The 26,746-nt window shown below is 41.9% G+C and overlaps 1 protein-coding gene across 1 annotated transcript; it reads left to right on the top strand.

The window, feature by feature from the left end:
• The first annotated feature begins 347 nt into the window (after nt 1-347).
• On the top strand, nt 348-26,746 carry LOC131285460 (muscarinic acetylcholine receptor DM1). The gene is made up of 4 exons (XM_058314315.1): nt 348-1,228; nt 22,958-23,138; nt 23,225-23,361; nt 25,930-26,746. Exons 1-4 carry the CDS (start codon nt 348-350, stop codon nt 26,744-26,746), a joined length of 2,016 nt encoding a protein of 671 aa, XP_058170298.1.

Here is a 26,746-nt window from a genome sequence, read left to right on the forward strand (position 1 = left end):
TGGGAAGTGATTCGCTGGGATGAGTTTTACGTCATGAATGTTTGCTGCATAAAGTTGTCCGAATGCCGAACGCTCGGATATGGAAGGAAGCAGAAAGGAAAGTTTAGTCCTCCTGGGTGTGTGTGTGTGTGTTTTGAGGTTGGGAACATTTGCCAAATGCAAAAGTAACGATGGCCGTGATCTTCATGTTTTAATGTCTGTCTTTCTTTCTCTTCCCTGTCCAACAACAGGCCGCCGTGTCCACAGCGAGCGCCTTTGGACGAGTACGAAGGCACAACAAACGTCAAAACTAGGAACGAACGGCATAAGGGAGAGGAACCCGCCGGCCAAGTGCAACCGACAGCAGGATGGGCAAGGAGAGCCGCATGGGCTTCCCGTTCGAACGGACGACGGTTGACAGCTTGCTGGCGCGCTACACGACGGAGACATCGCTGTCGACCGCAGCGACGACGGTGGTGGGCGACGTGGAGGAGCTGTTCTACAACGTCACCGCGGCGGCGACCGCGCTGGCCACCGCCAACGGCACGCTGGACCCGGCTTCGGCCGAGGAGTCGGAGCCGACCTACTCGCTGACGCAGATCATCATCCTCGGCATCATCGCGACCGTGCTGAGCATCCTCACCGTGGCCGGCAACGTGATGGTGATGATCTCGTTCAAGATCGACAAGCAGCTGCAGACGATCAGCAACTACTTCCTGTTCTCGCTCGCCATCGCCGACTTCGCGATCGGCCTGATCTCGATGCCGCTGTTCTCGGTGACGACGCTGATCGGCTACTGGCCGCTCGGGCCGCACATCTGCGACACCTGGCTCGCGCTCGACTACCTGGCCTCGAACGCGTCCGTGCTGAACCTGCTGATCATCAGCTTCGACCGCTACTTCAGCGTGACGCGCCCGCTCACCTACCGCGCCAAGCGCACGACGACGCGGGCCGCCATCATGATCGGGGCGGCCTGGGGCATCAGCCTGCTGCTGTGGCCGCCGTGGATCTACAGCTGGCCGTACATCGAGGGCAAGCGGACGGTGCCGGAGAAGGAGTGCTACATCCAGTTCATCGAGACCAACCACTACATCACGTTCGGCACGGCGATCGCGGCGTTCTACGTGCCCGTCACCGTCATGTGCTTCCTCTACTACCGGATATGGCGTGAGACGAAGAAACGGCAGAAGGAGCTCAAGAACCTCACCGGCGATCGCAAAAAGGACTCGTCCAAGCGGTCCAACTCGAGGTACGTTGCAAACGACTGGTAGGATTTGTCGTCGAATCACTAGGAACTATTTTGAGAAAAGTCCATCGCTAAGTAATGATAGCATTATACCAGGGGTCGGCATACATTTCCTTAAAAGAGCAAGACTTAGGTGGGTCCTAAGAGAGGTAAGCTCAAAAGCCTCCTCTTGGCAGCCATTTTGAGACTGATTTTTGATAATCGTTCTTAGTTTTGTTTACCAATAAAAGCACACAACAACGATGCCTGCACGAGCGGGAAATATAAAAAGAAAAATTGATGTTAAATAACATTGACCACTTGACTTTCCACATTTTACGTTTCTCACTATTAAAAATAACATCAATTTTGGAAAAAACAAAAACCGACGAATTGGGTACATAAATAATGCTAAAACGATGGTCAAATATTTCCTTTATTTTTCTAAAAAAAAAGAGATTTGTTTCGGATGAACTCACCTCGTCTATTGATCCACTTTGGGCCAGACGATGAAAAAGAACTCGAAAGTATGAGCCGGATTCCTTAGACGATGATTTAATGTTTTTAAAGTAATATTAAACCGTTTTAACTGGAGTATCCACTTTCTAAATAATAAAGTTTCTTAAGAAAGTGGTATAAGATAACATATTTATAATCGTTATTCTTTTTTACATAATCTATTTCTGACTTGGCGTAATGAACGTCTTCGGTCATGCCTATCCCATGAGGGGCTTACTAAACCTATGCCCTTTGCGTACGTGGATGGACAGTTCTTTCTCATATAGGAGAGCGTTCGGGGATTCGAACTCACGTCGTCGATGCACTCGGCGCTCGTGGATCCGTCTTTTTTAAAACATGTTCATACTTATTTTCGTTGAATTATGATCTTTTTCAGAATTTTTATTTTGGTTTGGTGTACTGTTGATTAATTTCCTTATCAAACTTGAAATTAATCAGGTAGTATTATTGAATATTTTATTTTAACAAGCATACTCTCAATAATAGAAATAACTATGCTTGGGAAAGTACGCCATATCTCATTTCGTAATGAGCTCAAACATTGTATTACTTGAATGTAGCTATTTTGGATACAAAATACATGAGTTAATGCTGCTGGATTTTGGTCAGGTTGCACAGGTAGGAAATTTTTGAAAGATCAGTAATGGAATGACGATAGAAAAAAATCTAAGAATAAGTAGATTGTATCTAAGAATATTAACGTGGGTTTTGCATATGTGGCACTAAACCTTTCTTGCGGGTGAAATAAAATCAGTTGGCAAGCCGGACTTTGTCTTTTGATTTTGAAAGCCAGTTCAAGCCATTTGGTAGTTCTGTATTTATTGGGAGGAGTTGCGGGAGATATTCATAGTAAATTAAAACCGAAGAAACATTGGCACACAAACTCAAACTCCCAGCTTGATAGAATCCTCAGCATGCTTATACAAATCCAGGGGTTTCAGGATCACAGATGCGATCCAAATGACAGTCTTGAGGAAAATGTAATAAAGTACGAATGTCGTGCGTTCAATTTTTCCATCCATAGCGATGGGAAAATAAAATCTGATAATTATTGTAAAAATGAACAGAAAAAGGAGATAACATTTGTATATTAAAAATTTATGAATTTTTATGCAAAAAGAACGTATTTTAATTTATAGATGTCTCATAGAATGTCTTTTATGGAGTTGGAAACGTTCTATGTGAAGAAATAATAAAATTAACACATTTATCGTCCACTCCATTAACATTTGGACAGAAGGAAGCCTTCTTCACAGGCATACTTTGTTCAGGAACTAATGAAGTATAAGCATGTATCCATAGCCTTTCGCATGTTGGACACTTGTTTATTTATTCCAACTATCGTATGTAGCCTCCCTAACGGTTAGGATGTTGGTGGTTACTGGCATCGATTTCCATCGAAAAACAATAAAACCGTCGTTCGGAGTTCGTGTGAAGAATCAAACCGACAACCAGCAGCTTCCGGGCTCACTCTACCCGCCGGACACCCCATTTGCACTTGTTTTCCACCGAAAGTGGCCATGTTTTATGAGCTGCCAGCAGCAGTTGCCTCCAGTGACTTTTGTAGTGTGCTTCGATTTGAGCTTTTCTAGTGCGTTCGGAAGGGATTTCTGCAATGACAAGGGGAAGTAGAAAAGCAGGAGAAGTTGTCGCGGGCGGGTTGGTATCTCGGTTCGGGAAGCAAGAATAATGCTATGCGAGTAAAGTTTACTACGTTCCGGTGAAGACTACTGTACCTTCCAACAACAGCGTTTTCTGGTGTAACCGCAACGAGAATCCTTGGGTGAAGCACTCCGCATGAGTTCACCCGACGGGCAGCTCTCTCTGATATTACCAAGCTCGAGTACAAGTATAGTGGAAAATCGACAGAATCGATGGGGTAGAAAGACGGGATATATGCTCTCGGCATCAGAGACACCTTGACGTATTGTTTGACGTTCAGTTTTCCGCTTAACCTGCCTATTGATTTATCGTGTATAAGCTGCACATGCACCACGGACAAGAGGTTACACGGAAAGAAACTTTGCTGTGAATGCTTCTGGTGTGTTGGTACGAACGATGAAGGTTTTCGAAGACTCGACAACAATGTAGTGCCAGTGTTAATTAAAGCATTGGAGTACTTGTTATCCTCTCGCCTAGCTTGACGTCATTTCAAACATGATTCTTCAAGCATGAATCCACTCAGCAGTGCTGTGGTTGTTGTATTTAGCTTGCAAATAACTGATGGTCGATGAAAAGTGAAATATTAGTTTCAATATCTTTTCTCACAAGGCAGAATTTTGTACTTGCTCAATTTAATACAGTAAATATTTGAAAGTATGGCACAAAAATAGCAAGACCTACCAATAAACATTCTATGATTTTTTATGAGGGTGTTTTTACAGCATCAAAAACTCCAAAGTACAAAAATGTCAGTACAGTTCCAATTATACAAAAATATTTCAAGTAAGCATTTATGGTTCTCAAAACATATTTGCCTTTTCATTAGATTAGCACAGCTTGAAAGAACAACGAAAAAGTAAAAATAGGTTCATGCAGTTACTGATGGATAGTAGCATATAGAAACTCGATATACTCTTCTACCAAAGCCGGTTGATGTATTTGTGCACCCGATATCTCATTCAGGAGTGTACTGACCGACATTGTTCCATGCGTTTGTCGTTCATGGTTGATTTTAAGCTAACCAGTGAGATGTCTTTTCTCGGGAACATTACTGCCATCATGTCTGAGGGATCAAAGTTGAGACAATCAGTGCAGGCAAGCAGATGGGTTTCACGTTCGGCTGCCTGTTCATCAAATTCTAACATCCATATGTCGGTGTTCAGCTCGTCCGGGATTGGTTTTGTTCGATGTTCTTGAACCCGATATATTCCGAGGCCATCGAGTTTAACAGTGTATCCGTAGCGAGAACACAAGATAGCAAATTAATTACTCCAATCATTTTTCTTGGGTGTTTTTAATAAAAGCTTTTCCATTCAATTTACCTCTGAATATCTCTATCAATAAAGCACCGTTTGGGAGTAAAAAGAACCACTTGGTTATACGACTAATCTGACACAACAGGTCCGTTCTTCGATCTTCATGTAGGAACACAAGCCAAGGAAATAACCTCTAACGGTCAGCCGTTTCATATTCAGTGTCAGCTAGTATTCCGAAGCTGAACAAATTTATCATGTTTTCGAGTGATATTAAATTGCCACTTTCAAATTGTTGTCATTTTTTTCAACCCTTTCTCTGTTATTCTTATGTACAGCTCGTTATCTCTCATGGTGAACTAAGATCCAGTTCTAGATGTTAGGAATGTCCATGGCTTTGCATTGCGCCTAATTCTTTAATATAATTCCAAAGGATGTTAACATAATTTTTGAGCAGTTTCAACCTGTTGTATAATTCCACTTGAGTCAAAGTTAAGCTAGTTCGTTTCTTTTCTAATGATTACGGAATTATTTTTCGTTGCATTGTTAAACCTTTTTGTTTCACGCTATCCAACATTCATGGTGGATGCTTCCTAGCATCGACACTAGTCGAAGGCAAGATGATTGTATTTTTGTGTCAATTGAATTATTCCCCGCAGGACAAACCACTTTCATTGAAAAATCGACAATACGGGTTGCTTGAATAATCAAGCACTTGTCTTCCATTATGATGTGCTTTTTTTTTATAAGAACGCAATTTTTCCCTTTATGAAATTAGATTCAAAAATATATAAATCTAAAAACAGAGTTCTCCAAATGTAAATTATTATCTGTATAATATTATCTTCTATAAATAACCTTAAACAATGGATGCATCTGGAACACGATGTAAAAAAAGTACCAAAGTTCCAATAGAATTTATTTTGTCTTAGTCGTTTGTGCTTTTTCGAAGTGAAGAGTGATATAAAATGAGAGAACGAGATAGAAAAAGAGTGAGGTAGGTTGAAAACTTTCTCGACCGTGTTCCACGAAGGAAACAACAACCGGACCGGACGAATTATCCCGATTGTCTGTACAGTAAGGATACACTTTTGTACTCAAACGGAACTGAAACGAAACTAAAGAAAAAAGCGTTGGAATTGGATTTTCTATTTGAAATAAAATCACCTTCTTCCAGTGCTCGGGAAAAAGTAACGTCCGGTGTTGATTGGTAGCGGAGCAATATTGAAGAAAGCTTCCAGCGCAAGCTCCTGGCGGATGAATAAAAGATTCGAAAGACAGTCCTTGCTGCTGCCCTGAAATCCGAACGCTTGCTTCACGGATGACTCCCGGCGTTTCTGTCGGGGGGCGGGAAGATCGATTTGTCGAACCGTTGGAGCTTCTGCGAAGCCGAATGGTGTCGTTTCAGGTTTTTAAATAAGCAGATTCAAAGTTGGAAAATACGCAACGATTGCATTGGTTTGCATAATTTAAAATTTAAAATAGCAAATCCCTCAGTGGAGAGGCTAGCACGACGTTTACAATTTCGATGTTAGTAACGCTTATGCATGGTCATTTTAGTGCGCATTACTACTTGGTTAGATGGTTAGAGATAATGTTTGTCTTTTATATTTCAGTTAAAGGTCTGTTAGCGAAAAACGATGTTCTATTCACAGCGATTGTATTGTTCGAAAACCTTTCCAGAAAAAAGGTTTAAAATATAAGCCCCACACAAAACTGAAAAAGATCTATTCAGGAATCGGACCGTGCTGACTTCCCGTTGATATTGAGTACAAATTCTTGGATGGAACTTGAGCATCGTCTAGCACCTGTTATCACCACTTCTTCCTATCGCAACTGGAAAATCGCTGTAAAAACTACTTTCCGTTTGAGGACAATTCCAACGTTTTCTTAGGGACTTTTCCATCGAAGTGTGCACATTTTCTCTGTAGTGAATGTTCGAATGGAGTGGAAAAGCAATTGATTTGCTGCATGCAATAGCGAGTAGAGTCTTGAAGGGTTTGAAGCGATCCGCCCTTGAAGTGTCTCAGTGAGTCAAGTTTTAGTCTGAACCACACAAAAGAGAGCGAAGGTCGAGCATCTAGAATGGAAAATAAACGGTTTGTTTTCCATCGTACTATTTTATTTTGTTTTATTTTTATATCCAGTATATTTCGCTTTTTGGCGGAACAGGTTTTTGACGAAAGGTGTGCTTTCAGATGGCCTTATACTTGGTTTCTTAATGCAAACAATGGCAGGAAGTCGAAGAATAATTCCTCGCCATGTTCAGAAGAACTTCTGTCCCTGAGATTTTCCAAAACTCCTGTAGACGTCACCGCCCGAATACGATGGCGACACAAAACCATTTGCTTCCGTTTGTCTAGTCTAGGAAGGCAATTTGAAAAGCGACGACTTCCGTCGCTTGCTTGCGGTCAGGTTGGTTTATCTCCGCCAGAAACTCATCTGAGCCCCGGACTTCCGCCTCTTCTTCCCGAGTGGGTTTCGTTTGAGCCGGTTTTCCCAGAATACACGAATAAACACTATAGCCACTGTTGGGATGTGTGCCACTGTTTGCGTTGTTTGCCTGCCGGTGGTGGTCAGCACATATTTGCTTCTTTGTGAAAAGTGCCATCGTGATGTTCATAAATACGTTCCAGCTTGTCGGATGGCAAATGAATCTGCCACTTTGTGGACGAAGCCAACTTCAACCGGAAAACAATTCGTTTTCGAGTTTCATTCCGTTTGGGTTTACCAGAGTAAACTTCTCTGCCGAGTTCATCTTTCCAGCGTTCACTTCATTATTTTATTATGAAACGCGAACTGCCCAAAAAGTGTTCGTTCCGCATTCGGTCAGCTCTCGGTGAAGAAAGTTTGTCCATCAAATCAATGATGATGTACATCTTAATTCCGAATCCATTCGACGCAACCGTGCTTTACTTTTTTGGCGCTGGGGAGTAAAACGGGGGGGGCAGCGCGCCTGTTGAATGTCAATAACTGGCGGCCTTTTGGGTGGTTCCGTCAACGGAAATACCAAAAGCGGTTCTAATGCTACTCGCTTGGCACGTTCTTACTCGCTCAAGAACGCGCTCCCCTCCCCATCCCACCGGTACGCAATAGACCATTTGCTTTAGTTTTATGCGATAGATTAAATTTACTCACGTCCGCTTGGGGATGGAGAGACGAATGATTGATGACCGGCAGCTCGTCGCATTCATTTGCTTTTCCCATCCAGACGTGCCGCGGGGGAGAGTTGCGACGGTAAACGGAAAATTCTCCGGTCCGGAAAAGAAAAGTTTAGTCGGTCTATTCGTTAATAGAGTGTACTGTCCCGCTAAGAGATAGTGAAATCATTTTCTCCGTACGTTGCGTTAAGATCTGATGCGAGATAATGGTTCTGTTTTCACGAATGATTACTACCTGCAATGTTTGCCATTTTTGTGTCGTACAACATTCTGTTGGGTTTGGGTGACGCGTTGAACAAAACTGACAGCGAAATACTTATTTTTATAGAACAATATTTTTATAGAACAACACAATTTCTATTTTTAGTAAAGTTGGTTCACACCAAGATCAGAGTCATAGCTATTTTCTGTTCCGCCATTGTTGTGACAGTTGGTATAAAAGTTGTTTACAAACAACAAACCTACAAACTTGGAGTGTGTGGGAGATCTTCGTAAAAATCCCTTATACAAAATAGGTAATTGGAAAATCTGAATTAGATGCCCATTGTTTCGTGGATTGAAACTACTCTTCTGTGTAAAGTCATGTGATATGAAGCCTGTTGGTCGCCATGATTAGCGAAATCAAGTGTGATGATCTTCCTCGTGCAGTATTGTTCTGCTGATGAAACATACCAAATTTGCAATTCTTCTTCTTCTTCTTCGTCTGCGAGGATTTACACCAGTACGGCTGTTGAATCCAGCTTCCTGGGCCTTCGCCAGCTACTCTGGTGATGTAGACCTCTGTGGATTAAGGACCGGCAACTAAGGCCATATGCCCCAAATTTGCAATTTTAACCCACTTTCCTGGCTGCTTGTGAGAAGTAAACAAAAATCAAACCAACTGTCAAAAATGTTCCCACGGTTTTTGGCACGTTACATGGCATGCTGCGACCTCTTTTTCCATTGAACTTGGTTCACACATGGAAAATCCCCTAATCAGAGGAGAAATCGCTTGTTTGAACTGGAAATAGTCCGTTTTAGATTAAAACTCATTCGAGTAGGCTTCCATGATGGGCTGCTTAGCTCCATTACACTGCTTTTTTCATGTTCAAAATAATCTCTTCAAAGTTATCTCTGAGCCCATTTAAAAACATTCCCCTCATTTGTGTCTTCCGATGTCGGTTGATTAGGTCAACAATAGACGAGGGATCGGCAGGGAGTTTGTATTATGAATCCTTTGTGTGATAATTGTGTACTGATATGCATTTTATTCGATGTACTGGTTTTATTTGGATGTGATCGGAACTAGTTTGACCTAGTTTCTTCACTCTGATGGATGAGTGAAATGAAAACTTACATCAGTCCCGAATTGAGATATTGAAAACCAGGCATGGGTATTGGGGTTCGAAGAGGAAATCGGGGTTGGAGTGGATCTGACCACCGAGCGGATCTCTGCACTTCCAATCTAAAATGACCCTACACCGGATGCAAGCATCAGGATAGAACCCGGGCTCGAACAGAAACTGGACAAATATGGCAAACATTCACCTACACACACACGTACACGCGCTCCGGACCGTCCCTGACCGCTCACTCGTACATCAATCAATCTGGCATTGGCAGAGTGGTTCCAATTTCGTTTTCTCGGGCGGAGGATAATAATCTCAACCTCCCTGGGCGAGGGGCCGATGTTGCGCAGATCAATCAAGCTCCCGTTACTCGGACCGGCGTCCTTTTTCCTGCCGAAGAAATTGTGAAACGGAGTGCACTGCCACGACCGTGCTTTTAAGGATCGGTTTAAATCAATCCCGCCCGGTAGTCCCACAATTCCGGCATCGAAATGGCAATGAGATCACGACCATTCCAGAGGTCCTCCGGTGAATGGTGCTGCAGTGGCGGGCGGCGTTGCAGCGGCGGAGGGGAGCGGTAAGACCGATGGAAAATGAAACCACTCTTCCCATCAACTGACTCCACCGCCGCCCATTAGAAGTGTTTCAGTTTTTCACAAACCGGTCAATGGGAGCGCGGAGCCTGCTTTCTGATGGGTCGCCTAATTGGAAACCTAATCACCTCGACACGTCGTCAGCCAGAAGAGAACCATCGGTCGAAACCATACCGTAATGATTGCGTTCTGACGGTCGGAGTAGTTTTGTGAACGATTCTGTTTGACGAGAAACGGTTGATCCCGGCTGTAATATCAACGTAACTTGGAGATTGAAGCTGTAGGAGAGGATTTTCTAGCCGATCTCCGATCTGTTTCGAATGGAAGTTTCACGGAAACTGTTCGTGCTTGAAACAGTTATCCAAAGAAAATGGCGGAAGAGAGGTAAGCGATTGGAAAACAAACAACAAACAATCGCGTTCGCGTTAGAGAATGAACAAGATTGTCAAACTTTACCTTCTCTTGGTAGTTTATAAGCAAAATTTACAATCTATAGCTTTTAAGTTGGGAAAACTTACCTTAACTATCCTTAATTAGAAAAACTTTCAAGCTCATCGATCAAAAGTCTTATCAATCCAAAGTAAAATTTTAAGTTTTTTCAGAGCTCCAAGGATATTGTTAGTGCTTTATTTCATCTACAGTAAAAATTGTCAAATGCAATGATAAAACCTTTATAAACCCGTTTTAAGTGTAAAAGTGTCTAATGTACAGAACATTGACAAAACCATCCCTTAAAACCATGTCTAGACTTCATATAGGTTAAGTGTGAGAACTTAATATAGCATGTAGAAGCTGCTTAAGCACAAAATAAAACCATTGTGTGATTGAATCTTTCAAAACATGTTTGGTGTTGAAATTTACGCCTCATTTTTGCAGATTGTTGTACAGATTTGTATCGACATGAGCATGTTTTTGAGCTTGTGATATTTGGTCATACGTCATTTTCTTTAGATGCAGGGAATCGATCTAGAATCGATCTTACCGGTATTGGGTTTGCATCTGGTAATGGGCGATCGATCAGTTCTTCTGCATTTCATTATTTTTGTTTTCAATGTTTTTTGTCCGTTATATCCACTACATTTCGTTTTTCTCCACCTTCACGGACAATTTATGACCCAAAACAAAAACAAACTTACAACAAAATGAACATTTGCAATAACTTCAGAATTGTCCCACAAGACTATTTTAAGTTTACAAGTTCACGTATTGTCATGGACTAGTTTTAAGTTGACAGTTGAGTTGACAAAGATTTTAGACTTAATGGTCGGTTTAATAGCTATCTATAAAAGGTTTTAAAGATGTTGAAATCATTTGAGCTATTTTGCATGATGAAAATTCTCAATTAAACCAATTTCACTTAGTACACTCATGTTAAAACAAATATAAAATTTGTTTAAGTCTATTAGGCAATGGAAATGTTCCTTGGGAGTGTGAGTCGGCTTGGGTGTGTTTTTCTTTCCTCTTCTGAATATATGTTTTGGAAGGAGCCCTAAGTGAAATATACAAAATTAATTTAAAAAACGTTATGTATTGTGCATGAATGAATGTGAATAAATCAAACACATTTCTTAGAATACCGTACTAACACAATTTCCGTAGTCAAACAGCTTAGGATATCCGTGTCACACCTTGTTTGGACCAGATTTCCAACATAAAATAGTAAACAATTCCAACCGTACCGCTGTTCAGTGTTTTTTTTCGGTTTTGTTTTTCAGCTCGCCTTCAAACAAGCCAACCAGAAACGCATCCATTAATTATGCTGAAAGTTTTCACGCTTTTTCCGCACCGCTTGTGCAGCTTGTGAGCGAAGAACACCATCTCGCCATCTTTCCGGCTGATTCTCCTCGGGATGGGGGCTGCTTGGAGGTCGCATTTGTTCGCGCACTTGTCTGCAGCACGTTTCTATGCTAATTAAAATTTGCCCTGCACGGAAATTATTTTAGCATCACTAAATAGCCGTAGTTGCTCTTTTGGGGCCGGGGGTTTGCCGGCTAACTCACCGCTTCTTGGCATCGGTCCAAAGTGTGCCCGGGGATGTTTTCAGCCTTTCCCAGCGCCACGCCGATGCTCGCCGGCGATGCCACCCGTTTCAGATGGTACAGACATATAATAATACTCAAAAAGAGAGCTAGTCGACCCAACAGGCACAGATTTTACGCACCAATTTAGAGTGATCGTAATTTTCCAGCCCACGGTTGAGCCAGCGGAAGGGACGGTTGGGTGCGTCCGGGCCTGGGGAATTTCCCCCCTCCAGATGGCCGGGACCAAGAGCTGCGTTCTCCCGGGATGGAAAGCCGGGAAATTTTGCACACCATCGAACGGCTCAGCGCAACAACCGAAGTGGCACAAATGTCCTTGTCGTTTTCCGGGGAATGTCATGTTTTCTTGCCTTTTTTCTTTCGTCATGAATGGATGTCCCCGTGTGGCTAGGGGCTAGGGGCGGGGTACGATTTGAATTGTTACATGAATTTTGCCTTGTTGTTAAATCCCATAGTAAATGGATTTTTTAATTCTTTTTGCTCATAAAGTTTCTGCGGATATCATTACAGCAACGTATTTATGTTTTATTTTTTGTTCTACCTACCCTGGTTTTTGATCTACCTTTTTGAAAAGATGAATTTACTATTCTTTTTAATTCAAAAAGAAACAAGTTGTTGGTACAACAATAATTATTTTAAGACTGATTTAATAATTTTCTGATCATCGAATGTTTTTTCTTTAATTTGATGGTACTTAAAAAAATCTCTTATGTAATAGTCCGTTAATGCCTGTTTTACTGCGTTTGATTCAATATGACTGCTCTCAAAAACATGTTCAACCATCTGTTGAACCCCAGTTTTGTCCACGAGATGGCTGGAACTTTATCCACCGTGGTCGTATAACGTTGTCCTATCCTTTTCCTCTGCGACTTGCTTCATAAAACATTAACGTGATTTAAGCGGCATGTCGTTTGGTACGTTTCTTCATCACCCCATCCCCCATCGTGAGCGTCTGAATCCGACGTATTTTCACCTCCGCCGAGTATGTTTGCTTGTGCGATTAAGCGTCGTTCATCGAACGTAGAAAGCAGCTTTTCGCTTAGCTGGAAAAAAGCCTCACGTCCGGGAACGCCATTTCCGGTAAAAGCCGAGGGTGGAGAGGAATATAAAAAAAGAGGGAAAGTTAAACAGGAACCAAAGAAAAGGATCGGTTCCGGACCGGGGTCGGAAGTTCATAAAGCTAAACAAATTTGTACATTACGGCATCTCTTCCAACAACGGGGCTGGGGGGAGGTGATTACTGAGGCACAGATGCTTTCGCTCTCGTGTTTATGTGGCCCTCGAAGCTTTCCTGCCCGGGGTCCATTTTTCCCGTCGTTGATCCTACGCGATAATGAGCGGTGGGGAAAGGGAGGAAGGAGCGCAATGGCCCAAAGGAACGCAGCGGGATAAAAAAGATCCCGAAAAGAGCAGATAGAAGACGGATCGTGGAATGGTAGTGCGTGAAAAATTCGGCAAAATATTTCATCCGAAAACGCACCGCAGTCAGTTGCGATAATCATCACGTGAGGCTTTTCCAGATGCTTGACGTCATCGCTGCAAGCGAAAAGCAAGCCGGGATTCCGGGAAACCAATACCTACCAAGTTGCCAGGTTACGAAATCAAAACGGGACCTACTGGATCATAAATCCCACAATCTGTTGGGATTAGTTTCTCTTTGAACTCCTAAGCGTACTGCCGATTTCAGATTTTGCGAAGAAAAGCGCAAATCGTGTAGATATAACGACTCCGGTTTTGTGGACGTATCAGGTGAATAGTCGTAGGCTGGATTATATTCATATGTATATACTTTAGGTCTATCATTTGGAGGTAATTTGCCTCAATACCAACTTGCCTGTTGCAAAGTAAAATCTTGAACTTTAGAATACTTCGCTTTGGAATCTTGCTCGGATGCTTTTTAGGGGTCATTTTGACCCTTATTTTTAAAACTCTATAACTTCACTATTTTTGAACATTTTTCAAATCCGTAAACCTTGGCTTTTTAGTATATTTGTTGACAGTCTTTTGTCGTTTTTAATTTTTTGATGTACCACTTCATAAAGCAAAAATGGTCTATGTGAATTTAATTTTAATCCTTTTCAACTTTTAGTTATTCAAAATGTATCATGTAAACTCACAAATTGACCTTGAAGATGTGGATTTTAAAATTGTTCATATGTTGTTTCCGTAATGCACTTTGTTCCGTTATTCCGTACGAGCATTTTGAAGCGTTATGCGGGATACATTACTATGGGAATTTATTGTTATTTTCGATCTTTGAGATCAATTTATGGCATCATTTGTAACTGTAAAAATATGATTTTAGTTTTAAAATGTTCCTTAACAAACTAACTTCCTAGCGCTTACGTTTTTCTGGATTAACATTTTTAGATATTGAATTATTAAAAGCTGAAAAACTCAATTTCGACCGTTTTTGCTTTACATTGAGCTGGCGAAGTGATGAAGAAATGCATCGAAAAACCTAAAACGTCAAAAGACTGTAAATAAAATATAATAAAAGTAACATTTTACATATTTCAAAAATCTTTAAAACTAGTGAAATTACAGCGTTAAAAAGAAGTAATCGAGGGATAATCAAGTTAGTTCTCTGAACTGCTTGAACAAAAAAGTCTGAAGTAGTTGTTTTAGATTAAGGTTTGAATTTTAAGAGAAGCCTCATTATTTATTTATGTATGATTATTATTTTTTGACAAAATATTCAGCTGTTTTCGAGATGTTCAATTCGAAACTTGGGTTAGGGTAAAAATGATCCCTATTTGGATTCTAGCGTTAAGCTATCATAACAAAAATAGACAAGAATATTACACTAAAATAGTAAAATAGTAAAGAATATTTGTTATTTATACCAAATGTGTTTGTTCTTCATACCAAATGTGACTAATTCTCAAAATATTAAAAAACTAAGTTCCCAAGAATCCGGGTTAAATTTGAACAATAAAATCTGATTTCCAAAGCAATTGAACATTGAGTGTTCCGCTTTGTCACCGACGTGAGCTTCCAGATGCAAATCTTTTCCCCATCGGCTGCCACTGCTTATCGTGTTGCCAAAGGCGGGGGTCCTTTGGGTATCCCCTCGTGCATATCCTCATCTGATTGCATGAAGTATGGCTCTCGCGCCGTTTGAAAATCGGGAGCAAGCGTTTCGTGCGTTCGCAATCGGCACGCAATCCGCAATCCGCATAACGGTCGATGACTATTACTTCGGGCGTTTACGATGGGGTGATCCACCATGGGAAAAAGGGAGTGATGGGGGAGGAGGAAACATGTATATCGATAATAATGCCGGTGCGCGTGCTGTGGGAGTTCGTGCCAGGCTTATCCACCTCGCCGCGGTGAAGCTGATCGAGAAGCTGGCAGCGACCGTGGGAGGGGCATTGGTGATAAAGGAGGACATAAACTGTACGAGATTTGTGCGTGATTTGTAAAAAAAGGGTTACGAGCGAAAGGGATTTCCGGGAAAATTGGTTGGTCACCGGGGAGTTTTCAGGCAGCCAAGATTTTCCTCGAGAGCTGAAACGTCTTTAAAACGTAAAATGTGACAATGGTGAATTTTCACCTCCAAATTAATCGCTGTACCCTTTTTCGCTGGAAGTATTCTCGGCTACAAACCGTAGACATTATGTAATCAGTATTAAATAGTTCAAATTAAACTTTCCCTCGCCTTGTGTGACACTGTGTTCGGTAATGGGACGCCATTATTCACAGGCAGCGCTCACGCACGGCATGTGTTCGTGTCACCCGCCGACTCAACGCAATCTGTCGCGCGGTTTTGCATAATACATCGAAAAGTTTTCCCACCGCTGGCAACGGGAAAGGAGGGATGGCAAAGGGAATAGAAATGGGAAGCAAAGGAAAACGAAATTTTCGTGCGGTGCGCGCGAAGACGTTCGCTTAAAACTTACACCACCAGATTAAAGGGAGCCCATTACTTGCTAATGTAATAAATCATTACACAAGCAAAGCTGCTCCCGGTCCACTCGTTCGTGGCCGGGTTATCCTGGAAATGTGGTTTGAGCTGTTTTTTTTTACTTCATCCTTTCTCTTCTTTATCTTATTCTTCGCTGGCCGAACTTTTTCGCCGCGCAATCTGATACGAAACGCTACGCCACGCCCCGTAGGGGAATGCCGGGTGCCCGGGTTTGTTATGAACCAATTTTACACCGTTCGAAAGTAAGTTAACGCAATTCGTTACGCCGGAAGCCGGGCGACAGATAGACAGTGCGGGCGTCTCAACACCTCGAGCACCGTCTTGGGTGTCTTACCTGGTGCAGTGTGACGTTTATTTTTAATCCTAGGTCCAAACAATTAGTCCATCAAATCATGGCTTTTAAATAGTTCAATTCATTGAATGGGAAAAAGGGTTTAAATAAGTAATTTAAAAGTAAACATTCTTAGTCCAATATTAAATTTTTTTCAGTACATGCCGTAAAAACATATCGAAGGGATAGCTGCATAACGTTTATTAAGATTAGTGAATAAGAGGTCGGTGTCAACCTATTTTCTGCGCCGCCATTGTTTTGACAGTTAGTACCAAAGTTGTTTACAAACAGGCTTGCCAGTTGTGATCCATGGCTTAACGAAAATTGGTGAAAAATTATAGTAATGGTACCAATAATGGCGTATAAAGTCATTTAACTAACAATATGATGTAATTTAAAAATGTTAAGAGCACAATATTTTACATACTTATACCAATTATAATCGACATAACACTATTCTTCTGAAAAGCATCTATTTTCACCGTACACCATAAAAAACACACAAAGTAAAGCGCTTATTTCTTCCTTGTCGATTGTTCCAAGAATGGTAGTATGGTTCCTACTGTTGTGGTATCGAGTACCTTTAGTGGAGGTAATACAGAAAACTTTTAAAAGACTGAATATATTTTCAATGTATTTTCGTTTTGAAGCTCATTTCAAATAGAAGGCAAAATTGCTCATAGAACAATGCATTGTTTTGACTATTTTGCATTGATTTACAGCCTTAAAGTAATTAAATAGCTTATAAACTCATAAGGAATCCAGCATATTTGTACAACCTATTTTAAAAATATAAATATTAGACCCTCAATTTATCACGGAGTGGAAATGTTTAGTTTTTTAAGACTCCATATAAAATCAAGATAATTCATACTAGAACAAATATCGCTATTGTATTTATTTCTGACACTTCTGAACAATTTTTCTGACACTTCTGAACAAAACTAAAGGTAATTGTCAGATCTTTAGCTTTTTGCATGTTGCATTGTGTGCTACGACCTCTTTTTTAAACGATCTTGACCGTCTACAATAAGTGAGGTTAAACGCATGTACCAAACTGTGGATCACGCTAAGAATAAAATAAAACCCTCTTTGATCTAAGCGCTCCTTCCTCACACCCGTCTTACGAACCAACCAGCATCCTCCGACTGTATTGGCGATGTCTGTCACGTCTGCCAAGACGTTGTCGAACTTTTCCGAACTTTTCCATATTGCGTGCGCCGAGTACGTGCGTGTGACTTCGTTGCGAAACGGCCGAAAAGAAGAAGTAAGCTCGCGACACTTTCGGATCCCCGAGGAACGAGGGCAACGAATAACGGGGAGGGCCCCTGCAGTCGGTTTTGAAGTGTTGGTAGCTTTAGCGGTGGTGGCAGCTTTATCGCCGGAAGCAGCGAAACGCGACAGAAGACGTGCCGGTAGATAAGCGATGACAATAAAGTAAAATCTTCATAAGTGCTGGCCTACGCTGGCTGCATCTCTTCTCTCCAACGCCAAAGATTTTCTTATCACAGTAACAATCAGTATGTGTGTTTGTTGGAGTTGTAAAATATCAAAAAATGACAGGCCAAGATGCCGCTCGACAAGCGTTTGAACATCCTTGAACATGTCAATACAGAAGGTTTGATAAAAATCCATTTGAAAATAATTTCGAAATCAAGTGTCGAACCATCAAACGTTTAACTGAAAACATATCAAAACATAACAGCCACTCTGCTGCTGAAGGATGCTTTGCTAGAAAGGCGTCGATGAAGCGGAAATGAACGGCTCTAGGCTACACATACTGACGTTTACTTTCATATCCCTACTAGTAGAACGTACCTAGTCTCATCAGAGCTTGGTTAGCGCAACATTGTGTTCAATCGGTATCGTTTGCTTATTTGCCCACTTAAAATTTCGTAGAAACAAGCAAGGGTGAGCTGATCACAGCAAGCGGAAGCGAAGTGGAGGGGGGAGTGTAAACGTCTCACATTCATCGGAAGACATCGGACATTCAACTAGCAAAATCAAATCAACACAGAGTTGGCACGGAATGGACATGACGTTCGTTTTCAAACGGTTCCGGCTGCCCTCAGTTACCGACTAGAAAACGCCCGGAGGAAACGTCAAAAGATGCCAGCAAACGAACCCTCGGTAGTGAATTGCTACTGATGAGGTATGGTTTCGGAGGGATCACTTCGCAACAGTCGGTTCGTTCCAGTACTGTACGCAAGCTGCTTTTCCTTTTCTTACTTGGAAGTTCACCGCCAGGTCAGTGGTGGCAAACTTTCTCATCAGTCAGGAAATGAGAACGATACATTATTAAAATGTACTTCAAAGCTAAAACTATACGGTAAATTAGCCGATCTGATGTTCTTAGTAGTTTCTGGAAAGTTTATGGTAATTTAAATTGAGAGGACTATTTAGTAGACTATTTGTTCGTTACTAAAGTTTGTCAAAAGTTCAATAGAGATGGTTTCTAACTTTTGATATGTAGCAAAGGAACTTAGGTCTTTAACAAAACCCAAAGAAAATAGTTTATATAAGATTCGCGTGAACTGATGCATCAAGAAAATTGCTATTTATCAGCCTTGTTGTTTCGACCACTGAAGATTGATTTACTTCATTTGCAAAATCTTATGGAGGATTGAAATATTTGCAAGATTTGATTACTACTTTCTTCTTAGAAAATGTCGTGAGCTGGGTGCACCATCACTGAAAAAAAGTCTATTGCGTGCCAAGAAATGGCGCAAATGTATCTGCGGAGGTATAACTGCCGCAGGACACTGTCTGGCAGGTCTTTGTGCCTGGCTCCGGTAGCGGTTACGTTCGCCGGTTGTAATTTAATCAACTTCATCCAATAGGAAAAATAATCCTTGATTGAATCAACCATTTCCTGTCCGCGCGACCAGGGGAAGCCTCGGCTGAAGAGGGGTATGGTGGTGTGGGAGGCGTACTTCCATTCCCAAGAGGACGGTTGACGGTCGGAATCGGACCGTGGCCTTTTCCGGTCACCGTTCAAGTTCATGAACGTTTCAGCAGCGGCGATTGAATGCGAATGTCCAGAAACTGTTCGGGAAATGAGGGATCGCTCCCGGATGTCTGTCAAGTAGTGGTGCAAATGAACAGATCCGGCCTCGCTGCCAGAGGCCGGGAACCGTTTTCCCGGCGCGTTTGTTGCGGCTCCAACCGGCAGGAAGGCGAATAAATAAATCGTTCTCTGTCAAACGTGAAGTGAGCGCGGAAGCATCCAAACTCCTTCTTTGCTCGGACAAAGACGAGGGTTCCGAGTGGGTTCGGTCTCTATTGTGCCGAAAACCCCTCGATGGTGTTGAGCATGTGGAAATTATGTCTATATTACCGTGGGTTTTCTAAATGTCTTTACAAGCGATAAGAGAGTTCTTGTAAAACCAGTTATCGTGTAATAAACTGTGGTACCAGGTAAATCCAGAATGGCAGGGAGGTGGGTTAAGCGTTGTAGGGGGCCTAAGCAGCTATAAGTTAAAGGACCCAAAAACATGCTATACATCCAGTTTCTTATTTAAAAGTTTATATAATTTTAATTTAGATTAAACCACACATTTGTAACAAGGAATCAATCAAATCAGAGTACAATTTTCCTTAATGTTATTCAATTGAAAAGTTTTCATTGCCTAAAGCCTGATTACCAAAATTTTATTTCATGCGAAACCATCAATAACTTTCCAAGATATCATTTTTCACTAATACCATTTTATTTGAACCTATTTGACAAGTAATTTATATTTTTACTTTTAAGTTGAAATTTTAGGTGATTGAAAATTGACAAAAGAGCAAGGAAGAATAAAGTCAAGCAAAATAACTAATTTTGAAAATGTGCAAACACATTACATGTCCTTAATCCTTAAACTTTTCTCAACATTTTCTACTTCTTCAATACTATATCCACACTAATCTTTTTTAAAATACTTGGGAACATGAATTTAATATTTCAACAAAATAATTAGAAAAGTTAGATCAAGCAACATTTTTTAATTCTTCATTTATTTTCAATAACAAGAAAATGCACAAACTTATCACGCATTAACTTAAAACAAACAAATTTGTTGCAAAATAATAAAAATAATTTCATCATTAAAACTTAAAAAAGTATGGGCCAAATGGACGAAGCCATCAAACACTAGGGGCCCCAAGCAGCTGCTTAGTTTGATTATCTTATGATCTGCCTTTGCCCATTGCCATGTCCAGCATTCAACATCCCAAGTACAGCGCGTAAGATGACGTACTATTACAAAATCCATCGCAAGTAATTTGTAGAACCTAAGATACGATACAGGGATGAAAACAATTGAACGACAATTCAACCTACTTGTGAAATTTTACTACCCCGTAGATCAGGCGCAAGGATTCAAAAGCTCATCTCGGAGCCCGTGGGCTGTCCTATATCCGAAGAGTGACCGCCCGAAGAGGCGAAGCGTTTTGAATGGCATTTGAAAATGGAATTTTCCCGACCAAAGATCAACCACCAGCCGGTTGTCGGTACAAAGGTCTACCCCCCCAAAGACGATGCTGGCAGCTGCGGCGTCGGCTTTCATCCAGATGGACAACACGGACGCGAAGGGTTATCAGATTACCTCGGGGGGGAGATTCGTCGGGAGGGGAAGCGAAAAACATAACGCATCCACCCACCAGCTGGTTTTATTGCCAACCACTGCACACAGTGCTGGGGTGCTGCGTGTGCGTGTGGGTGTGTGCGTGTATTTTGGGGCGCCCCTTGATGTAGCCCGAACCCGAAACCATCCGGTTGCGGTCGAGTGATTTAAACTCTCGAACCGTAGCGAAAAACCTTTCAGATGTGAACCCCTATCAAATTGAGGGTGTCGTTCATTGCCTTCATTTTTTGTTGTTGTCTTTGCGAACCAACCTTTCCCCCACCCTTTCCACCGCGGAACTTCCATCATCCGCCCTGGGATTGTTGTTGGGGGGTGAGTTTTCCGTACATTTGAATCCCACTTGACCTGGGATTCGGATGATGAAGATAAAGTAATGCGAGGCACGATCGTTCGGCTGCAGCGGATCCCGTTTCGGAGGAGGTTATGGTTTTGTGAATCGCTTTAATGTGGTGTTTATTTGTTGAAACAATTGTTGGTTAGTTTGGGGTCCTTTTTCGCGGGACTGCCTTCGCGAGAAACTGACTGAGGTTAAATACTTTTTTTGAGCTTGATGATTGGAAAAGGGTTTCCTGGGTAATAGAATTCATAAGGACTAGTGATCAAACTCCTATTTATATTTCCTACACTATAGGTCGGGAAAGTTCAGCACGCTGGTCAAATTCCGCCCGGTAGAAAATGGGAATGCAACATAATAAATGAACAATTCCATTCTGGTTGAATTTACGATACCACCCTAGCGTTTTCCTTGAAATGTTTGTTGAAGCTGTCAAACGAATTGGTCAATACTGCAAGATGTCAAAGTATTCAATACATAGGGTCAATTACACTTTAATCACAATTTAAATGTAAGCCAAGGAACTAACTTTGGATCAGTATAGACGGTTTAACAAGGATTTTGTGATACTTTTCTCCAGTCTTTTTGAAATTTGTTTATGGTATATGCTGCTTTGCAATGTTTGTTTATCTGTTTCTTTTACTGTTTCTATGGGTTGGGCCAGGGAAGTGCTTAGCGGATTCAGCTCTTGGGGTATGAACTCCAGACTGTCGGCTTTGTATTGAATGCTCTCGTTTTCTAATCATATTTGTTGTTCAAGACCTGTATACTTTTTGAGAAAAAACCGTTTGGTACCTAGGAGGAAGCATCTCTTGGAGGAAGCATCCTTTTTACATACGACAGGTATCACAAGTTGTAGGACTATGATTTACAGGGTCAGGTTACCTCCAGATTCATAGGTAAACCTCTAATCATACTTCCGAATTGCGTTTCTAATTGCGTCGATACTAACAGGTTCCATTTTTGTTAACTGACTCAATGAAACATTGGGAATTGGTCACCATTTGTGCACGAATTCTTTGCGCTATTTCAAGGAAATGCTTTGTATTTTCGGGAAAACTTTATCACTTAAGATTGACTCGTCTCGTCAACCTATTTGGTTACCAAGTCCGTATCAAAGTCATGTTCAGACATGCTGGGGCACCCTATAGACAATTTCCTCATATATTTTATGATATTTTAGCAGTTTACAATTAATCGTTCTAAAATCATCCAGTATAGTTCTTCTCGTTTTGTATCCAGTGGTAAACTAACATGTTTACTTTGTGTCTAAAATAAACATTACAGATACATATTTTCCTTATCCAGTATTCAAAACTTCTTGTAGCTGAGTTATTTTAATTACTGAGAGTACACTATCAACACCTTGCTATAGTAAAATAATTTGAGTAGATAATTAATCTCAATTATAATAAAATAAATTGAATCATAGAACGAAATTCAACAAAACAAAAGCTGTTAAAATTAAAGTTATATTACCAGGTCCGGTTTCGGGGTATTTTTCAACATCTGGATTTTTCAGGAAACGTGTGCCGACCTCTGCCGTTAACTATAGAAGTTGTATATTTTGTGTTAGAAACTTGCACAAATCTCTATTGACGATCGCTACCGCATCATGTATTTTTCCACTTGATGTGATGGTAGCAAAAGATAGAACGAAACGTTGTGGAAACGCTCGCATTGTCCCTTTTGGAAACGTCGCGCATTCTAGCCATGTCGACCATGATGGCACGATGTTTCGCGTCCGTTTGCTTTTCGGACGGCGCAATTCATCACTCCGCAGCGTTCGTTTGCATCATTTCCGCCTCGAAGAACTGGGTCACTGCGTCCGTGCAGACTCCACCGATTGCGTTTAATGGAACGTGCATGGTGTCGCGGAAAAGGGCATCGACGCTGTCCGCATGATGGAGGCGTTCGGTGGTGCTTCACCATCCCGTAGTAATGGTTCCCACTCTCTCGGTTTTGGTCTGTTTGCAGCGATGAAAACACGGCCGTCAATCACTCAGGCGGTCATGCACTTCCGGCCAGCGTGGCGGACGCGGACGGCTGGAGGCGCCCGAGGAGCGAGTCGTCCGCCGACGCGGAGAGCGTCTACATGACCAACGCAGTCCTACCGGACGGTGGCTACGGCCACGGCATGCTATCTCGACGCTCGAGCGTAAGTAATGTAGCGGCCTTTCGCAGGCCATTTACACATTTCCTACATCCGCTCTAACTCCACTCCTTTCACTCTCCCTTTGACAGATCACCATCAACGGGGTGCCGAAAAAGCCGACCACCTTCTTCGGTGGCATCAAGGAGTGGTGCATCGCGTGGTGGCACTCGGGCCGGGAGGACTCCGACGACTACGGGTATGACGTCGAGGAACCGTCGGACTTAGGGTATGCAACACCAGTATCCATAGAAACTCCCCTACCAAGCTCAGTCACCAGGTAGACGAAACTCGGTCTCCGAACCTTTCTTCTTTCTATTAAAACCTTTATGCAACACTCAAAAAACCACACTCTGTTCCATGTTTCGATGTTTCTTAGCTGGCTGGCTGTGCGAGATGCATTTCTGTTGTGTTGTTTCTTTCAAACTCACTTTTCCTTACTTCACAACCCCAATCCTTCTAATGGTGATTTCTAATTGTTTAACTAATCTTATCAAATATTGCTTTTCGTTTATCTGTTGCTTTAATCTATGTAATTTTAATTTCACTTTCCTTATGTTGGTTTTTCTATTTCCTCTACATTATCCCACTGTTTCACTCTATGAAATGCCGTTAAACAATGGATCCATGGAAGTCTGGATACCACAGCTTAGGCTTCGCTTGACACCGCCGTTACGATAGATTTAATCTAGCTTGAAAACGCACAACACATGCAACGTATTCAGTACCTGTTTTTTTTTCGTTGGAAGTGATTTGTTTCTAGTCATTTTTATTTACTCATAACGTCATAAATATGTTCATTGCGATCATTTTAGTTATGGGTTACATGTTTCTGGTGGTTTATTGTTTTTGTTCTCATTCGGAATCAGCACCAGTATTTATCTCATAGCACACTGATACCTAACGCAATGCATTTCATGTAGAAATTATTTTTTTAACAAAAGTCCAGCTGTGGTTATTGTACTTAACCAGTCTTATCGTTGAACCACACTCACCGCATTCAAATTAAGCTACTGTTACAAGTTATTTTATGTGGTAAGAGTAATAGTCCAGAATATTTTATTTAAGCGTACACATTACATTCAAATGAAGTGCATATATTTATAATCAAAAAATAACTCGATTGATTTAAAACCAACAAAACTACCCTGTGAAGTAAAATGGACAATTTCATTAGCCACGCCTGGTAAACGCAAAACTTACAGAGATGCAGAGAGCAATGCAATGCAAAGTTTTCATTTCATAGTTTTGCTTCGTGTTTTCCGATTCTAGGTGCGTTTTTATCACTAGAATACAAAGCTATAATTTTGTAATTGTTTTGGTTTTGTGAAATCTGTGAATGTTTTTTTAAGCTTATTTATTGGCTATCTTTTGGTGATTTAGAATTTTTTATGCATTTATCCATCGTTCTTCTAGCTCGTAATGTAAACACGAGCAAGTAGAACCGAATTTGAATCCTTTTTGGCTGTTAGTTTTTCAAAACATTTAAATTATGAAATGAGTGTCCACTAGAAAGCTTATAGATTAAACCACTTTTAGTAAAATAATTTCATGCTTTTAAAATGATAAATGACGCCACAAATTGACCTTGAAGTTGTGGATTTTTCAAGTTTTCATAGGCTGTTTCCTGTCCTGTGCTTTGTTTCATTGTTCCGTACGCGAACGTGTTATGCAGGACGGATGCTATGATAATTGGCGTTATTTTCGACCTTTGAAGTCAATTTATGGCGTCATTTGGAATTAAAAATTATGATTTAATTTTTAATGAATTAAATGTGGTTTAATAAATTAGCATTCTAGCACATACTTTTTCTCTGGATTTATATAACACATGTTGTAAAATAAATGCAGAAAAATCTCAATTTCAACGGTTTTTGATTTAAACCGAGCTAGTACAATGATGAAGGAGTGCATACAAAATCCAAAAACGAAAAAAGCTGGTCATTTAATATAATAAAAAGTTTACAGATTTGAAACTTTTCCGAAAATGGCGACGTTTTAGTGTGGTAAAAAGAGTGGTCAAAATGAAAAGGAATATAAGGGTGGTCAAGTTGGTTCTCGAAACTGGTCAAACAGAAAAATCTGGAAGTTTAGTTTGGATTTTAAGAAAATCCTTTTTTTTTATATTAGTATTTTTTTAATATCGTAAATTGCGTTACGGTCAAGATGATCGCTTATTTTTAATTCTAGTATTAAGTATGTGAAGTATTATTTTTTGCGGACTAAAACATTACATTTAATTGAGTTTCTATTACATTCTTATTTGTATATTACAAAGAAATCCATCCATCAGAAAATTTCTACACCGTGCTCGTATTGTTTGAGTTTTCGTTTTGTTTTCAACCAGTACATTCACGTCTCACTTCCCATCTCACTCCAAAACACAACTGCAAAATCAGATTCACACACCATGCCGTTTTGGCGTCACTCCGTTGTCGTTGTTTCACGTTCCATGTGTTGCTGTGTGTTGCGTTTCCGTTGTCTGCACCTGCCCTCACCCTGTTCTTGCGCTGGATGTTGTTCTCATGTGCATTGTCCGTCCCTCGCTGACTCGGGAAGTGCATCGGTTCCATCGAATGCCGGGCTCTCATCTCGTCGATTCATCCACCGATTCATCCATCGATTCGTTCGTTCGTTCGTTCCTTCGTTCGCTCGTTGGCGTTAGCGTTTTCAAATCGTTGTATCGATCGGCCATTTTTTTGCGAGGAGTAGTTTAAACTTGGCGTCATCTAAAGTTAACCGCTCGATTGTCGGGTTTTCTCCCTTTCTCTCGCCTCGTGCCGTTGTTTCCTTTCAGATGCACCTCGCTGAACGTGATCCGCGATCCGTACGTGGCCGGTTCGGGTGGTCGAGCGAACGTTGTCAGCATGATCCCGGACATCTCGCCAACGCCGATCCGGCCCGCCCTTCCCCCGCTGGCGCACCTACAGGATCTGCACGGGGCGCGCGATTCTCGCTCCCTCCCAAACAGCAACCGGCTCGGGTCGCGCTCCGTCAGCCAGGACTCGGTGTACACCATCCTGATCCGGTTGCCGCCCGAGGGTGGGTCCGGCGACGAGCGGGCGCCCTCGATCAAGATGATCCAGGACGACGTCCCGATGTCGATGACGGTGCCACCTCGGCGGCCCCTACCCTCCCGCGACTCCGACTACATCATCCCGGTAGCGACGCGCCGCCAGTCGACCGCCACCACCGACTTCCGGTTGCCGCTGTCGGCGAAGATCATCTCGAAGCCGCTGTCCAAGCAGCAGCAGCAGCTCCACCAGGCCAACCTCGCGCAGACGGCGCGCCAGGTGAAAAAGAAGAAGAAGTCGCAGGAGAAGCGGCAGGAGACGAAGGCCGCCAAGACGCTGTCGGCGATCCTGCTCAGCTTCATCATCACCTGGACGCCGTACAACATCCTGGTGCTGCTGAAGCCGCTCACCGCCTGCACCGGCTGCATCCCTCAGGAGCTGTGGGACTTTTTCTACGCACTCTGCTACATCAACTCCACCATCAACCCGGTCTGCTACGCGCTCTGCAACGCCTCCTTCCGCCGGACCTACGTGCGCATCCTCACCTGCAAGTGGCACACGCGCAACCGGGAAGCGATGACCCGTGGGGTATATAATTAA

This window comes from Anopheles ziemanni, chromosome 3 (genome assembly GCF_943734765.1).
Source record: "Anopheles ziemanni chromosome 3, idAnoZiCoDA_A2_x.2, whole genome shotgun sequence".
Taxonomy (NCBI): domain Eukaryota; kingdom Metazoa; phylum Arthropoda; class Insecta; order Diptera; family Culicidae; genus Anopheles; species Anopheles ziemanni.

Excerpts from the sequence above, each read along its gene's own strand:
- LOC131285460 (XM_058314315.1), top strand. The coding sequence starts at position 348 with ATGGGCAAGGAGAGCCGCATGGGCTTCCCGTTCGAACGGACGACGGTT. Across the intron at positions 1,229-22,957 it reads TCCAAGCGGTCCAACTCGAG|CGATGAAAACACGGCCGTCA; the intron begins GTACGTTGCAAA and ends GTCTGTTTGCAG. Across the intron at positions 23,139-23,224 it reads TGCTATCTCGACGCTCGAGC|ATCACCATCAACGGGGTGCC; the intron begins GTAAGTAATGTA and ends TCCCTTTGACAG.